The sequence below is a fragment of the Pelodiscus sinensis genome, chromosome 9 (genome assembly GCF_049634645.1).
Source record: "Pelodiscus sinensis isolate JC-2024 chromosome 9, ASM4963464v1, whole genome shotgun sequence".
NCBI lineage: Eukaryota > Metazoa > Chordata > Testudines > Trionychidae > Pelodiscus > Pelodiscus sinensis.
The window spans coordinates 62,946,164-62,963,575 of NC_134719.1; the positions used below are offsets into that span (position 1 = coordinate 62,946,164).

The window sequence follows — 17,412 nt, forward strand, 5'->3', positions numbered from 1 at the left end:
CATGTGGGGGAATGACCTAGTGCACTTTCTGTGCAAAGCCCCATGCGGGGGATCGGCCTAGTGCACTTTCTTGTGCAAAGCCCCATGTGGGGGAACGGCCTAGTGCACTTTCTTTTGCAAAGCCCCATGTGGGGGAGCGGCCTAGTGCACTTTCTTGTGCAAAGCCCCATGTGGGGGAGCGGCCTAGTGCACTTTCTTGTGCAAAGCCCCTTGTGGGGGAGCGGCCTAGTGCACTTTCTTGTGCAAAGCCCCATGTGGGGGAGCGGCCTAGTGCACTTGTGCAAAGCCCCATGTGGGGGAGCGGCCTAGTGCACTTTCTTGTCCAAAGCCTCATGTGGGGGAGTGGCCTAGTGCACTTTCTTGTGCAAAGCCCCATGTGGGGAAGCGTCCTAGTGCACTTTCTTGTGCAAAGCCTCATGTGGGGGATCGGCCTAGTGCACTTTCTTGTGCAAAGCCCCATGTGGGGGATCGGCCTAGTGCACTTTCTTGTGCAAAGCCCCATGTGGGGAAGCGTCCTAGTGCACTTTCTTGTGCAAAGCCCCATGCGGGGGATCGGCCTAGTGCACTTTCTTGTGCAAAGCCCCATGCGGGGGATCGGCCTAGTGCACTTTCTTGTGCAAAGCCCCATGCGGGGGATCGGCCTAGTGCACTTTCCTGCGCAAAGCCCCATGTGGGGGATCGGCCTAGTGCACTTTCCTGCGCAAAGCCCCCCTTGCACCTTTAAGGAGGGGGGCTGACTGGAAAGCAAGGCCCGGCCCCCCCTCTGCGCCCGGCGATTGGCAGGAAGCTGGGGGGGAGGAGCCGGAGCCCTCCCCAGCCGGCCAATCGAGGCAGGGGGGCGGGGCGCCGGGCTCTCTCCTCCCGTGGCTTTTTCTCCGTGTCAGTTTCAGGAGTCCGGCGCTAAACAAAAGCAGGAGGCGGCAGGGCGGCCGGAGTTCGCAGCGCCGGGGAGCACAAGGGGGGGCGCTCGGCGGCGGCTGGGGCGCGGGGGGGCCAGAGCCCCGGCTGCTGCGCGGAGCGGAGGGGGGCCCGCCCGCCCCCTTGGAGCGCGCTCCGGCCGCGGCTGGAGGGGGTGGGGGAAAGTTTGCCCGGCTGCGCCCCGGCCTGCTTGCGCCAGGACCCCGCCGTGCGCCCCGATCGCCCTTTTGCGCGCTCGCCAGGGGCGCCCGGGACGCCGGCAGCCGGCTCTGCCCCCCCAGCCAGGGGCGCGGGGGGGTTATTCGTCCGGCTCGGGGGAGCCCCCAGCCCCCCTCCCGAGGAGCGACGGGACCCCCCCCTCCCGAGACGGCTCCGGAGCCCGCGCGCAGGAGGAGCAGCCCCGGCGCCTCGCCAGCCGGCGCGCCGAAGGAGCGGGCGGGATTCGCCGCGGCCAGCCGGGGCGATGGACGACCAGCCGCGGCTGATGCATTCCCACGCCGGGGTGGGCATGGCGGGGCACCCCGGCCTGTCCCAGCACATGCAGGACGGAGCCGGGGGCGCCGAGGGCGAGGGCGGCAGGAAGCAGGACATTGGGGACATTTTACAGCAGATCATGACCATCACGGACCAGAGTTTGGACGAGGCGCAAGCCAGGTGAGGCGGGGCGAGGGGGCGAAATCTCCTCTCCCTTCTCGCCTGGGTTTCTTCATTGTGCTGGGGAGAGCAGCCAGGCCCGCAGGAAAAAAATGTGGCTCGCAAGTGCCCAGAGGTGTATCGATTGGGGGAGCCGCTCGGGTTACATTGTATCCGTCTGCCGCGCGGTATCGGAACGGCCTTCCCCCTCCATGGCGTCTGGGGTGGAACAAGGCGAGGGGGGGATTAAGTTTTGCACAGCCTCCCGGGGGGGGGGGGATCCCAGGGCAGGAGGCGAAACCCCTGAACTCGAGCTGATTGCTGAACTATTTGATTCCCCTTCCATCCCCATTCCTTTCGTCCCACCCTTCTTGCCCAGGGCTTGGGGCGGTTCGGATTTTTTGTTTTTAAAAATCGGCTCCTTTTGTGTGTGTGTGAGCAAACAAGTCACTTTCTTTGTCGCCTGCCACAAGTCTTTTTTTGGTGTTGTTGGAGGGGAAAAAAGCTTTCCCTGGGCTTTTACAAAGTGGGCCTTTTCCCGATGCCTGGGGAGAGGGCGTTTGGAGATTGGCTTTTATTCACTGGAAAAGTGGCATTCCAATTCCCTCTTGGGGCCATGGGATTTAGAAAACAAGCAAACACACCAGCCCAAAAAATTGAACTTGGTGCCGTTTCCTGGGGTTGCTTGTCTAATCCAGCGAGATGTACCAAAAGCTCTGCTTTTTCCTCTCCCCCTCCCTGACCTCCTACCCCTGTGACACTACTGAGTGTTATTGGAACCAGGTGTGGACTATGTCCATTTTTGAAATCGGGTTTGGGATGGCCCTTGAGGAAACAGCCTTATAAAAATGGTATGTTCCAGACTTAGTCCAGAAGCAGGCATCTGAGTCTTCTCTAGCATTTGCCTTGTAGTATTTCATTTTACAGCAGTTTGAAATCCACGGTAGCCTGCTTTGAATGCCATAAAAAATGCACCAAGCGGACACATGTTAAACTGTGCTTTTTGCTCAGGCTGTACTTTATGGAGGGGGCAGGCGCGCACAGATATTTTAATGATGGGACAGTCAAAAAGAAAAGCAGTAAAAATCTGCAAAGTCGAATGCGTGCCACTTCATCGCATGCAAGCTCCAGACACGGCTGTGAGGAGCAAAACTTACCAACAAACAAAACCCATGAAGGCCTGGAGTTTTTGCCTTTTTGAATCTGAAGTTGGCAGAAATTGCCTGGGGTATGCTAGAATGTTGTTATCTGAAGAAAAGCTTTTAGATGTGAAGTTGTTTTCACTGGACCTATGCTCCAAGTTGGAAGAGACTTCTAGAGTACTTTGTCCCTGGGAGAAAACACCCCCCAATAATCTAGCTTAGTGTCGTCTAACAGGGCATGGGGCCGTGGTTCTATTTGATCGCTCTGTCTTCTGAGTCTTAAAACCCCGATATCCTACACGAATTTGTGAGGAAGCACCGCTTGCTAGCTTGGAGGATGAAAGTATTTCCCACTTCAGCCCCAGACAGAGCTGGGGAGGGGGGGTGGGAAATCTTTCTCCCAAAAGTGACCGGACTAGTGTGTGGCCGCATGTGCAATTTCCACTCAATCAGATTAAAACCAAACCGAACTTGGAGACTACGTGATAGTCTGGGCTGCCACGGCGACTTCCTTACTGGACTTTCTCTTTGGCCGTGACGCTTACTGCGTGGGGTTTTTTCCCCCTCTTCCCCCCCAGCAAGGCATGGATTTCAAATCCTGCTTTTGCATCCTGTATTAGTTTTTTTTAGGCAGGTCCTTTTGAAGAGGAAAATTGCGAATAGTGCTTGCGTGTGTGACGTATATAAACAAGGCATACGTACAAGCGGCTGTGGTCCTTTGCGTTGGGCTAATGGAACATTGTGGCTTGTTTGGGTTATGTCTTTGAGAGGCTTCGTTTACCCGTCTTTTACCATCAGGGCGGGTTTAGGGTGGTGGGGAAAATACCACTGAATGTTTGCTGGCTGTTCCCACCACTTTCATGTATTATTTTGGTGGGTAAACTGCATTCCCATAGCTGATGGCCTGTCGGCACAACCCTGTATATGGCTGAACCCTTTGCAAAGTGATTATCTGGCTTAAAAAGTACATTGTTTCTTTGTTTAAATGGGCACCTGATGGGTTTTAAAACCAGCCAGCTTTTTTTTTTTAAACACGCAACTCTCCTGCCTTCCTCAAAAACAATAACCAATCTCTGCTGCCCAAACAGAAAATAATAATAAAAAATAATGCACCAAGCAGAGGGTTGTGTTTAAAAAAACAAAACAAAATAAAACCAGTCTAGTGGCCTAATTGTCAATAATTGGCTTGTAACATCAGCTAGCCGGCAGTGCGTACACAAGAAGCGGAATGTAAACATGGGGGGGAATGAATTTCTGTCCCCAGATGTGTGTGTTTGCCCTTGGCAGTGCATTTTGCATCCTCCTTAAGGTAGGTCCTGAAATGCCAGACATAGACAGCTCCAGTCGGTGCCCCTTTCAAATATGGAGGGGCATCCGGAGGATGGATTGGAACACATGGGTCTATTAAATAGATAGGAGGGCAATGCGGGTCGGGGAGGAAGCCCGGTTTCAGGGCTGTGCGTTTCACTACAATTGTCTTCCACATGTTCCCGGCTGTGGCTGTTAATTGCCTGACTAGGGCTGGGAGATGGTGAATGCCACTTAGCAGCAAATGCCATTTTCAAGTAATTTCTAAATTGGCCTAATTTATGGCATCTGCGTTAGTGGGTAGCCCCTCTCACGGCCGGTCTTTCATCCGTAGGTCCCAGAAGTGATTGCACGCTGGCTTCCGGTGCAGTTTTGGCCCACACGTTCATTACATTATCGATACAATTGTGTGTCTCCCCCCCCGCCCCCCTTTCGCACAGACTAGCCAATTTCAGTTTGGAAAGTTGTTTTGAGCTGTCCTGGCGTCCTAACCTTTTTGCTCTCTTCCAGGAAACATGCTCTCAACTGCCACCGAATGAAGCCGGCGCTTTTCAACGTCTTGTGTGAAATCAAGGAAAAAACAGGTAGGAACGGGGATGTTCTCATGGCTCATGCGTTTTATGCCGATGGTTGTTTTCCCCACTTTCGGGGGATTTCCCGCTCCTCGGATGGTCTTATTTTGTAGTTTTTGTTTGACATGGAAACAATGGAATAGTTTCCCCTTCTGGTACGAACGGTGCATAAGAAGGGGGCTGTCGAAAAGGAGAAACCGTGACCTCCTTTTTACCCAGGCAGCATTTTTGTGTTGTTGTTGCCACATGCAGCTTTGAAGAGCTATCTTTAAAAAATTGCACTGCTCTGAAAACTACTTGGGGAAATAGAATTTTTTTTTTAAGAAGAGGTTTTCAGGTCCTCACTTAAATGAGGAAAACAAGATGACAAATACACGTCTCAAGTATTTAAAATAAAATGAATACAAAGTGCAAATCGCTGTGTATTTGCCCGTCGCTGGGGCCGGCTAATCCGGGGGGCGGGGAGTTGTCAAATACCTTTAGTGGAGGCCTGTCTATTAGATTGTTGATTACTTTAGGGTCCTCTTGTTTGATGGCAGGGGATGTTTCCCTCTTGGGGGGAATGACACCACAGCGTACCTTTTGCTGGTTCCCACTTTTCCAGACCTCCTACCATGTATTAACACACTTATAACACGTCCCAGGAGGGCATTTAAATTTTAAAAGCAACAATTAAAAAATAGCAGTCATCAATCAAGGGTGATCTTAAAAAACAGATGCTCCGGGAAGGACAGTTAGCAAGACCCGCCGCCCTGTCTGTCTTTTCTTTTTTTGCCATTTTTTGTGGTTTTATTTCCCTCTCTCAGAACGGGGAAAATCCTTGAGTCTGCCTCCCAGAAAAACGCACTGCATGTTGTCAGCTGGCGGGTTTCAGTTCTGATCCAAAGGCTTGGTTTTTTTTTTTTTTTTTAGCCTGCTGCAAACTACTTGCCTGCCCCCGCTCCTCTTTTACCGGCAGGACTGTAACAGTCAATAATTCATATCTAAACTATATAAGCAAGGGCATGACATGAATGAAAGTGACAATAAATATGATTGCCCGCCCAGTTGATATACATTGATAGTTACACATGGTGGGGGAGAGCCGCTTTCGGAAACCCGGATCTGTGTCGAAGAAAAATTCTCTATAAAAAGCCGCATCGCGTTAGCAGCTGATTGAAAATGTGGTTACTTGACTCTTGTAATATATATAATATGACTAAGGAGGCCCTTTGTTAAATGTTCCTTGAGCGGCTTGTAACCTAGTCAAAGCTCTTTGCAGTGGTATTCAACTCTCTGAAGTCCTTCGGGCTGCGTTGCCAGTGACTGACCTTATTGGGAAGCTGTTCGTTATGTATTTCCTACAATATAACTGTGTGTGTGTGTGTGTGTGTGTGTGTGTGTGTGTGTAGATATATATATAAAAAATGTATGTAATGAACCCTGTGTATATAAATACTAGAGATTTATATCCCGCTTGAAAATCCCGCAAGCGCCTTTTCTTCCTCTCCGTTCTTTTTCTGTTTGCTAAGAAAAAAGACCTGTCTTTCTTCCTTTTTCTTCCCGCTGTTTGTTCCGATGAGAATGTTGTCTCTGAATTATCGGTTGTGGGTCCAGTCTGACAGTCTGCCCAGGTTTGAAACCATGAACTTGTAGCTGGTGGTTCTTTTTGGATTAGAGCAACTGGAAATACAGCGGGGGAAAAACAACTCCCCCACCCCCATCCGCTCAAATATTCGGAGAAGCCGTCGGGCTATGGGGAATCCGTGTGAGGTGGGGACACTCGTGTGTCCATAACGACTGTGTTAATTCCCATCCCCTAATTAAAATCTAGAGAGATGTTGGGCATAGTGTGGCGGTGCGAACAAAGAGCAGGTGTGGATTGGTACGGTCTCTTTTTAATCATTCTGGCGGATTTTTAAACCGGAGGCTGCTGTGTTAAACAGCATAACCCCGTCAACGAGGTAAATTAGGATGGCATTTGGAATGAATTTTTGATCCACTCCACTGTATATACAGATATATGGAGAATAATGTGTTTTATAAATGGGACAGGGGTGAAAAGAAAAATCCATCCCGCTTGAAACCAAGTCGCGATGCAGGTGGTCTTTTTATTCTTATTTTGTTTGAACCAAGTGATAGATAGCTGCGAAGCCGTGGCCTTCGCAGATGAGACAGGAACACTCCAGCCGAGTACAATCCCGGGGCAGGTGTGCGAAGGTGAAAGGCGGGCTAAGTCGCATTTCCTCTCCCAGTCCGTGAGTTTCTGAACGGGAGTCAGTGGGGTGGAATCCGTTGTCGGATAATATCCCGGCTAGTCGAGTGGCTTGCAGTTTTGGGGTGTGTGTGTGTGTGTTTGTGTGCGCACCCCACTCATCCCATCCCAAGTGTGACACTGTGTGGAACCAAGGCTTGATTTAAGTGCCTCCAGAGAGTGGTAGAGATTTCACCATTGCCTCCTGCTGCATTATGGCTAATATTTCACAGTGGTAATGTCAGAGCAAACCCAAAGTGTCCATGAAGTTGTGAGAGGTTGTTTTTACAGGCCGACGAGCCCCCTTTAACAAGCAGCCTCTTCAGTTATTTTAAAGGGTTTATAGACAGCCTTTTTTTTTTTTTTAAAGCTTGTTTGCTCGAATCTGTTGGTTTCTTTTGTCGATCTTTTGGACGTTCCCTATTTCTGGGAGGTGCCTTTTAAAAAGTAATAAGAGGAGAGGTTTGATATGAGGGGAATGCAGGAAAAATTGTTGCTGAAACTTACACGTGATTAGTCTCTGCTAATTCGCTGCTGTTGTGTTTTTTTTTTTTTTTTTTTTAATCACTTGTTTTTGGTTACATAGTTGGGTGCTAGTGGGTAGGACTAGCTTCAGATGGCTAACTGGCATTTTTTTGAATAAATAATATTAGAAATGGAAGCCATCCTTGTCTCTCATGCAATTGATTTCCCAGTCAATAGACATTTAAATAAAAAAAAATTGCACAGGCAATTATGAAAAGTTTGCAAAGGGGTGGGGGTGTGTGTGTGTGTGTGTGTGTGTGTGTGTGTGTGTGTGTGTGTGTGTGTGTGTGTGTGTGTGTGTGTGTGTGTGTGTGTGTGTGTGTGTGTGTGTGTGTGTGTGTGTGTGTGTGTTTCAAGATGATTCTCTGCCTGAGCAGAATTGCTAAGTGGAGGAACCAGGCAAGGCAAATGCAGACGTGCGGTCCTTGGATAGCAAACTGGAAAATATCTGCTGTCAAAATGCAGCAGCGTCTATTTCAGCTGTGAGCCTTTTCCAACTCGCCTCTCGCTCGATGGGGAATGGAGACAAGAGCGAGGGGGAATGCCGGATCTCGGCCCACTGAATCTGTTTCCTCCTCCTTAAACAGGGGAAGGGAGCCTCGCTCTTTCGCGTCTTTCGTGGAAGTGGCAATGCAAAACACCTGCTTCAAAAGACCCCAATGTTCGTGGTCGTTTTTTTTTTTTTTTTTTTTAATTCTTCATTATTTTTTTCCCTTCTGTGTGTCAAAGTCATCCAGGTACAAAAGGAACATGAACGCACCCCCAGCGGGTTAGACTGATGAAGTGGCATATTTAGAGACAGCGATGATTAGCTGTGCGGATGGTGTTGGGGGTTCTGGCTGCTTTGGGGATTTTTGTTTTGTTTTTTGTGTGTGGTGGTTTTTTTTTTTAAATGTTAAGAACGTAGCAGCTCCATAAAGCGCCGCCCCCCCATATTATCTTCCCCAAAGTTAACTCAGATCAGCTCTTTGGAGGAGGTCGGTTTATTTATTTATTTATTTTGCTTCCTTACCGCCTCTTTGTTCTTTCTCACGCTCTGCCTTTCTCCGCGTTCAATTAACACCCCCATCGCCGAACGGTAACCTTTTTTTTTTTTTTTTTAATGCCTGCTACTGTATTTCACTTCTGACACCTCCCTTATTATTCTTGCCTGCCGTTTCTTTCTAATATAGCAATTACGTGATGGGGTTTCGTTTCTTTTCTCCCCCTCCCCTTTTTCATTTCTTTCTTGAAAGCTGGAGGAGGAGAGGAAAAAAAAAAAAAACAGGAGGGCCGGGCGTGTGGCGTAGGCAAGTGAATATTTCCTGGGCTTGCATCCTGCACACTTGTGTGTGTGTGTGTGTGTGTGTGTGTGTGTGTGTGTGTGTGTGTGTGTGAGGGGAGGGCCAAGCCGAGACTGCCTGTCCTTCCTTGTGTAGTTTTTTGTGGGTTTTTTCAGCTCTGTGTCTCGACCTTTATGCATCACTTTTAAAAACTCTGCCCTCAGTTTCTCTTCTGCGGAGGAGCATTGAACACCCAGATTAGCTTTTCGGCAGGACTTAAGACTCTGATTTGGGGGCGTTCCCGAAGCAGAATCAGACCCTAAATCCTTCACTCTCCTCCGGGAATCCCAGCTATGGTTCCAGCCTCCCTCCGTTCCATTCCCACACAAAGCGGAGTTTCAAATTGTGCTACTTTTATTTCATTTTTTAAAAAAAATGCTCTTCAAAAGCTGCCCTGTGCAGCCGCGCACTGTTCTCCGGGCGACCTTGTGTCGGAGCTGCGGTCGGCATGTGTTGCGAGGCGGGTTTAAGGTTACACCTCCGATGGGGGGAGGGGGAGGGAAAAGTGGGGGAGCTCTCGACTTCTCTGCCCTGGCAAAGGCAGCTTGTTGCAGGCTTCTGAAGGCTGCCAGATGCTGGCCATGAAAGCCTTTGCAGGGCTCTTGATTCAATTAGTTCCAGGAACATTGCATCTTTTGAGGGAAAGGAAGGAAAAAATTGGAAGGAAGGCCTGAAGAGCTGCGCATTTGGGGGGTGGATTTGACTGAATTGGAGACCACGCATATCCTGGGAGGGGAAAAGTTGGGGCGCCACAGGGGGAGGGTGTGGATGAGGATGGGGCCTAAGGAAGCTGGACGTTCGGTGTCTATTTGATGGCGCCTGCCCGGCGGGATGGCAAATACAGGCCCTTTCTACGCTGCTGAACAGTCGGAGAGCTTCGGTTTGAACGGTCCTCGCGCGCCGGCCGGGAGGAAGGGTCGCCGGACGGTTAGAGCAAAGCAGGGGAAATTAGCGTAATGGAGATTGGCGGGACCTGCGATTGACTCGGCCAGGCAATGAGGACACTTTCCATGGATGGGCGCCCCCTGGCGTTACCCAAAGGGAGCTTAATCGGTGTGATCAGATGGCCTCCTTTAGCTCCCCGTGAGGGGGGCTGCCCGACTCCAGCTCCCGTTCAGTCTTAAACCTCTCCTGTGCCTGGCAGGGGGTGACGGCGGGGAGCGAGGGTTGAGATTCAGGTTGGGGGGGGGGGGAGAGAGTGAGAGAGAATGAATATAATATTTGATCCAAGATTGCTTTCTTCTGGATAGAAGCCGTTCTTTCCCCGTGGCGTGAGGGATTTCCTCTTCCCCCAGACTTCCCTGGCTGTTTCTGAAACCTTTTGGAGAAGACTTTTTGTGCGAGGAAGCGGATTTGCATCTTGTCACCTGAACGAGGGTTTGGGAGCAGGAAACGCCCATGTTTTTATTCCCCCTCCTGCTATGGACCTCCTTAGTGGCCATGAGGAAAATCGTGTAGGCCCAAATTTTCGCACGGGGGTAGCGATTTATCTTCAGGGGTGCCCCTGGAGATAATGAAAGGAGGTTCAAACAAAGCACCAACCCGCTGAAAACTGGGCGCCTGGCAGATGCCTCAGGTTGGACACCTAGAATGGCTCGTCACTTCAGGAAAATGTCCATTTGTAACTTCTTTCTGCCTTAGTTTCCCCACTGGTAAATTAGGGCTACTTAGCTGCCGTGTGAGGCACCTGTGAGGAATAGTGAATGTTTCTGAAGCATGTTGAAGAAGCAATATAAATATTAGGACTCTAAAGGGGCTGGCAGTCTGCAGATATAACATGTGTTTTTTGAGGAGAACGGTAACAAAAATAGAGCAGTAAAGAATGTAAGATATAAATAGCGAGAGAGGTATATTTTTCTGCCAGGTTCTTTTTCCCCCTCTCCAGAGGTCATTATTTTTACACAGCAGTTTGTAGGGAAAATTGTGTGGGATATCGTTATACCTTGGTAATTTTGCAGGTTTTGGTGACATTGAAGGATGGAAGGGAAAAAATCTTTTTTCCAATCCAACGATCCGGGGACTAGTGGCTAAAGTGGGAGTTTGTAGATCTGGGGTTTTTTCTTTGTCTCTGCCACAGTCTTCTGGCACGACCTCGGTCCTGTTTCTTAACCTCTCCGGAGTTGTCAAGTGCGACTACTACCTCTCTGGCTCCCTTGGTGTTGTAGCGGCTGCGGGTGTTGGACAGCCTGGTGCCATCCACAGTACAGGCTATATGCTGGAGAGTGCCCCATGCCCACAGTGGGAGAGATTCACATTTTTTGCCTATCTCTCTGTGCAGAAGAAGGGCGATCCTGTTGCCGAAGCCCTGCTGTGCGTGGGAGGCTCAGAGGTCACAATGGGCAGTGTGAGGCGTTCATCAGTAAAATATTCCCTTGTCTGTTTCGATTGTAAGCTTCCCATGGCAGGGCCTGTCTTATCCTCGTGTGCGTACAGCAGAGTGGAACGTTTCGCAGCTACAGGAAAATATAATAGTGTTCTGTACAGCACACTGTTGTTTTACTGTAGATGGCTCATTATCATAGTTCTTGAAAGCCCCAGCCAACTGTGTGTGTGTGTGTGTGTGTGTGTGTGTGTGTGTGGAGGACGGGGGACGACATACTCTCTGTAGCTGTTGAAAATGCCATGGTCACAGCGCTTTCTGGTCTTTTTCTTAGCCAACAGAGCTGCTTTCTGGCCCCGGCTGCTTTGCAAAGTTAAAGAACACGAGGCAGCGGGCAGGGCAGGTACAAATCGCAGAGAGCAGCGGGGCAGAGCTGCCGAATACCAAATAAATGACAGCGTTCCGTTCTCAGGCCCGTCACAGACGGGGGGAGGAATTAAAACGCATAGAGGCCCAGCAAGGTTTTCTCTCAAGCCGGAGAGTTGATGAGCGACTTCAGAGGCTGTTGATTGAAGAATAACTTTTTGCCAATGAACCCGAGACAGAGTGCCTTTCCCGCGTGCTAAGAAAGTGCTCCTCCTCCCCCCCCGCCCCTTAGCTATAACGCTACTGTTGTGAAAAGTGCCCAGCAAGAGGGCAGCTAGTCCTCCAGCAATGCATTATGGGGGACAGTCGTTTGGCATGTGTGAGGGAGGGAACCCCCAAACTCTATTGGTTTTCACTTTGTGAATGAACAGCGCCCACCGCGCACACTGCCCCGTGGTGGGAAAGTAGGTTGTACATGAAAAGATTGCTCTAGCTACTCGAGGCCTTGCTGGTGCGGGGGTTCCCCAGGGCTTGTCGGGAAGTGGGTTATTAACGCCAAGGGGAGAACTCCCGTGTCTACACTGATGCGCTGCGGCAGCACAGCTGCCTTGGAGTCACCAGGGGGTTTTACGTGTTGACAAGCCAGCCGGCTGAGGGACGGCAGCTACGCTCGCCTTGTCTACACTCCAAACCCTCCGGCCGCTCTGCTGCCGCCGTGCTTCGGTGTAGACCCTTTGGCCCTACTCTGCAAGAATGGTCTATACCTGGGGCTCGGTCGGCCCAACTGCCTTGCACAGTGGGGAGGGAGAGGGAGTGTCGATTGTTTCGGGAAAAGCCCACTCGCGGCCTCGGCTCCAGAACCCTTCTGCTCGGTGCTTTGCGACCGACAACTCCGGCCCTGGATCTCTCGCAGGTAACATCCCAGACGTGTGTCAATATTTCAGGCGTGTTGGCCCAAGGGCTCTGAGGCAGGGACTAACAGATCCGGATTTTAGTCTCTTCCGCGGGAGGTTCCCGTATTCCTGCCCCTCCTGAATTTGGGTCACGTCTTCCCATCTTTCTCCAGATTCCTCTTTTCCCTGCCTTGCCCTCGTTCCCCGCTGCAGTCACTAACATGACTTGCAGCTCCTTAACAGCTTCCTTCTGCTCTGGTGAATGGAGCTGGGGGACAGGGGAAAAGCACTGACAGTAATTTAATTGTTTAAATACCTGACACCGATTTTCTTTCTTTTCTCTTTTCTCCTTTTCTCCTTCTCCTTTTTTCTCTTTTCTCTTTTCTCTTTTCTCTTTTCTCTTTTCTCTCTTTTTTTCTTTTCTTTTCTTTTCTCTTTTTTTCTTTTCTTTTCTTTTCTTTCTTTAAACATTCTGGTTTTCCTGACAGCAAGTGAGCCTAGAAAAGACCAGGCAGCTTTATGGGGGGAGCTGCGCAGAAATCTCTGTAGTTGGGCCCTACTTTGTGGAGCTATCTCTGTCCATGCCTCCACCAGTTGAAACCCGATACTAATACCCGCAACATTGAAGTGCATTACATTGTGCATTGCTCCTGTCTGTTCTGGGGAAATGCCAGTGCAGTCCAGTTACAATAAGCGTCGCTGTAGATGTTGGGGGTATCTAAAACACGCACACCACTTCTGTGATCTTTTTATGCCTCGAAAAGATCTTGGCCAAAATACTCTTTCAGTCACTTGAAACAAAAGGAACAAGTTTCCCCATTGTTGTAAGAAGGTGTAAAATCAACTTGCAAAAAAACCCAAACTCGTGTTACTAATAATGATGATAATTAAAATAATTATTCAACATTTCATGTCAACTACATTGGAAAAATTAGCTAAAACAGCGCGTTTTTAAAATGTCATTTACGTTTCCTCACTGCCGCGAATGCCTTGATTTTTTTAATTTGTTGGTTTGTTTATTCCACGAACCATGGACAGCGAAACAAAGCTGGTCAGTTTCATGTTCTGCTTTTAGTCAGTTTCACATCTCGGTTCTTCTACCAAAATACAGGCAGTCCCCAGCTTACGACCGGGTTATGTTCCAAACACCTGGTTGAACTTGATTTGGTCATAAGTTGGAAATGCCTTTAAATGCACTGCCCGCGCTGTTCGAAAAACTTGACATACGTGGTTCTCAACTCGAAAATACATATAATGGGGTTAATGGGAGGTTGGTCATAAGTTGGTGTGTTCGTAAGTTGGGGAGTGGCTATATTTGCCCTATACTACCTGATTCCGCACCTGGGACACTAGAAGAGGAAAATCTAGTTTGTTTCTTGTTTGATCACGTTTATTATTCTGTAGTGAGGCTGATTGGTGAAATGAGCAAGGAAAAGTGACCTTTTTCAAAACTGCTTCATTGTTCACCTTTCACTCTTTGTTGTCTGATCCCAGTTGCCTGGCTGAGCCCCAAATCCTGCACAGACTTAGACACGTGCTTAATTTTATTTGCTGCAAGTAGTCCCCTTCTCATCATATGTTTTGTGAGGTTGGCGCCGAAAGGGAGACAGTCTGCCTATAGTCGTCCGAAATGTTTATTTTTGTTCTTTTAGAATACGTTTTGGCAAATGCAAGTGCTTTGTGTGTATGTATGTACACACCTACACACACATTCAGCTCTTGGTCAGATTCGCCAGTGATTTGGCAGTGCAGCAAAGCATTAAATGTGGTATAATAGTTGGAACGTGCCAACGGTGGCGTGGATAGACCTCTCCCAGTTTCACCGTAGTCAAGAACTATACAAGGGGCAGAGTTAAGGTTATTTACGAAAATGTGACGTTCCTAACTTTTGAAAACATTAAGAAGGCAGGATTATAGGTAATTTGATTATGGCCTTTGTGCATTAAATTGTACTTTGGGGTACCCTATTATATGAACGAAAGCCACTGAAGAAAACTGAATGGGTTTGTTTTGATAATTTCATTGGATCTCCGGTATAAGACAGGGCATGGAATTTCACCCCACAACAGGCTATAACTTTTGGTTGGGCAGTAAGTGGTCTGTGGGTACAGGGGACTGTGTGGCCTGTCCCTGGCTGTTGAAGCCGGACAGGAGAGGTTTCCAAAGTGCTGATGCTAATTGGGGAGATGAAAAATCTGAGGAGCGGGGACTTGGTTTGCACCCTTGTTAACAGAAGCGGAGCAGGTTCTTAAGCTTTCTGTGGGGAGAACACCTTGTGGAGGGTGTGTTCCTGCGGCTCGGAGTCAGCCTCTGCCTTGCTTCGGCCTCCAGTTGCAGGTGATTTTGGATGGATAGGTTGTCAGGGCGGCTATTTTGATACCTCTTGAAGGGGGTCTGACTGGCAGAGGCTAGGTGGCCAGTACTTGAAAACTCAGCCCAGTATCCTGTCTTCTGACCGTGGCCATTGCCAGGTGCCCCAGAGGGAGTGAACAGAACGGGAATCCCGCCCGTCACCCATTCCCAGCCTCTGACAAACAGAGGCCAGAGATGCTATTCTTGCCCATCCCGGCTAATAAGTGTCCTGGCTAATAACCTCCATGAAATGTATCTTTTTTTGAACCCTGTTAAATTCCTGGCCTTTACCACATCCTCTGGCAAGGAGTTCCACAGGTTGACTGTGTGCTGCGTGAAGAAAAACTTCCTTTTGTTTGTTTTAAACCTGCTACCTTATTACTTTCATTTGGTGACCACTAGGAAACAAGCAAATAATTGTTCCTTATTCCACACCAGTCACGATTTTTATAGACCTCTATCATATCCCCCCTTTCGTCTCCTCTTTTCTAAGATGAAAAGTCCCAGTCATTTTAATTTCTCTTCATATGGGACCCGTTCCAAACCCCTCGTCGTTTTTATTGCCCTTTGCTGAACTTTTTCCAATGCCAAGAGATCTTTTTTTGAGAGGAGGCAACCACATCTGCACGCAGTATTCAAGACGTGGGAGTACCATGGATTTATACAGAGACAATAAGATGTTCGCTGTCTTATTCTCGGTCCCTTTTTTAACGATGCCTAACTTTTTTGTTTGCTTTTTTTTTTTTTTTTTGCTGGCTGCTGCACACGGAGTGGATGTTTTCAGAGAGCTCTCCACAATGACTCCAAGATCTCCCTTGAGTGGTGTTAGCTCATTTAGTCGCCATCGTTTTGTTTGGGTAGCTGGGATTACGGTTTGCAGTGTGCAATACTTTACATGGATCAACGTTCACATTCATTTGCCATTCTGTTGCCCCGTCACCTCGTTTTGTGAGCTCCTTTTGAAGCTCTTCACAGTCGGCTTTTGGTCTTAATGGAAAGCTTGAAAGGAGGCATGAAGAGAAGGGCTTTCCCTGAGCCGGGATGTCCTGTGTGTTCCACGCCCTGGCTGGTGGAGCCGGCACTAGCGCCTGGGGCAGGTGCGGGGGCTGCTGTCCTTAGCATGCGATGCTGCGAAGGCGGTGGGGGAATTGCGCGCCTGCCGTTGGCCCAAAAGATCTGTGCTCGGCAGCAAATATTTCATCTCCTCGCTTGGCAAATACGGAGGAAACCTCCTTCCTGGGGTGTGATGGGGGGGGGGGGGGGAGGAGAGCTTCCTGCTGCAGCCCTGCTGGGAAGCTGAACTATTGGAGTTTGACGGAGCAGGGCCTGTCCTCCCCCATGGTCTCCTATTGCTATTTGCAGAACTCAGGGCTGGAGTCAGCTGGCATTTCCCCAGCTGGCTGGAATTTACTTTGTGCCGTTCTGTAACATTTGCTCACCTGGCTGGCGTAAGCCTCCAAGCGAGCGGAGCAGTTGATCCTGCCTCTCCGTGACCCTCACTCCTCGTGGGCAGGTGGGAGCCAAGCAAGCAAAGGCTCTGTCTTCCCTTGGGAATTAATAATAGCGGGAAGCGTATCTGCCCTTTCTGCCCATCGCGGTAGTTCCCAGATGGTGGAGGAAGGAGCACGGCAGAAAGGGATCTTGGGGCCGCAGTGGACTCCAAGCTAAATAAGAGCCAGCGGTGTGACACAGTTGCAAAAAAGGCAAACGCGAGAAGTCATTCTGCTGTTCTCCTCGGTGCTGATTTGGCCGCCGATGGAGGGTTGTGTCCAGTTCTGGGCACCACATTGCAAGCAAGTTGTGGAGAAATTGGGGAGGGTCCAGAGAAGAACAACAAAAACGATGAAAGGTCTAGAGGAACTTAGAACAGAAGAACGGCCAGACTGGGCCAGACCAAAGGTCCACCTAGACCAGTGTCATGCCTGCTAACAGTGGCCAGTGCCAGATGAGGGAAGACTGAAAGAATTGGGCTGGTTTAGTTTGGAAAGGAGAAGACTGAGAGGGGACATGAAGCAGTTTTCATGTATCTAAAAGGGTGTCTCGAGGAAGAGGGAGAAAAATTGTTCTCCTTGACCTCTGAGGCTAGGACAAGAAGCAAGGGGCTTAAACTGCAGGAAAGGAGGTTTAGGTTGGACATTGGGAAAAACTTCCTACCTGTCAGGGTGGTTAAACACTGGAATAAGTTGCCTAGGGAGGTTGTGGAATCTCCATCTCTGGAGAGATTTAAGAGCAGGTTGGACAGACACCGGTCAGGGATGATCTAGATGGTGCTTGGTCCTGCCGCGAGGGCAGGGGACTGGACTCGATGACCTCGCGAGGTCCCTTCCAGTTCTAGTGGGCTAGGAGTCTGATTCAGGAGACACATTGAAGAGCTGCTTGTGGCCAGAGCCGGGCTCCCGGGAGTGGAAATCGAGAGCTGGGATGCGTTCTGTTCCTGCCGCTGCCGAACGCTTAGGCCCGACGGCTGGAGATGGGGCGCTAGAGGGGGAGGACTCTGAGTTACTAATGTGGATCCTGTCCTGGGTGTCTGGCCAGGGGGATGTGATAGTGCAACCGCTTAAATGATTCATCGATAAGCGGAAGCTTATCGTTTAATGCTGTTGACCACCCGCATTTCCCCTGTTGGCAGCTCTGCCAGGGAACTTTTTAGAGGTCTGGCCAGCAGCCTGGCTCAGTCCTGGTCCTGGGAGCTCCGTCCACTCTGGATTAAAAATAGTTTAGGAGCTGGTAGGCAGGCAGCCAGGATCATTCCTGGCTCGCACTGGGTCCTGGGAGCTACCTCCCACTGCGGCTGTGCCGTAATACTTCCCTTGCAGAGCCGCAGCGAG

The 17,412-nt window shown here is 49.7% G+C and overlaps 1 protein-coding gene across 5 annotated transcripts in view; it reads left to right on the plus strand.

Moving 5' to 3' along the window:
* Positions 1-883: 883 nt before the first annotated feature.
* PBX1 (PBX homeobox 1) overlaps positions 884-17,412 on the plus strand; it is a 201,951-nt gene continuing 185,422 nt past the window's right edge. For 3 of the 5 annotated variants that reach the window (XM_075936967.1, XM_075936970.1, XM_075936971.1), the window contains exons 1-2: positions 885-1,572; positions 4,512-4,585. In XM_075936967.1, coding sequence (XP_075793082.1) covers positions 1,382-1,572; positions 4,512-4,585 — 265 coding nt within the window. In that variant the 5' untranslated portion in view covers positions 885-1,381. Of the gene's footprint in view, positions 1,573-4,511; positions 4,586-17,412 lie in introns of all 5 variants that reach the window. The other 2 variants (XM_075936968.1, XM_075936969.1) reach the window with 2 other exon arrangements.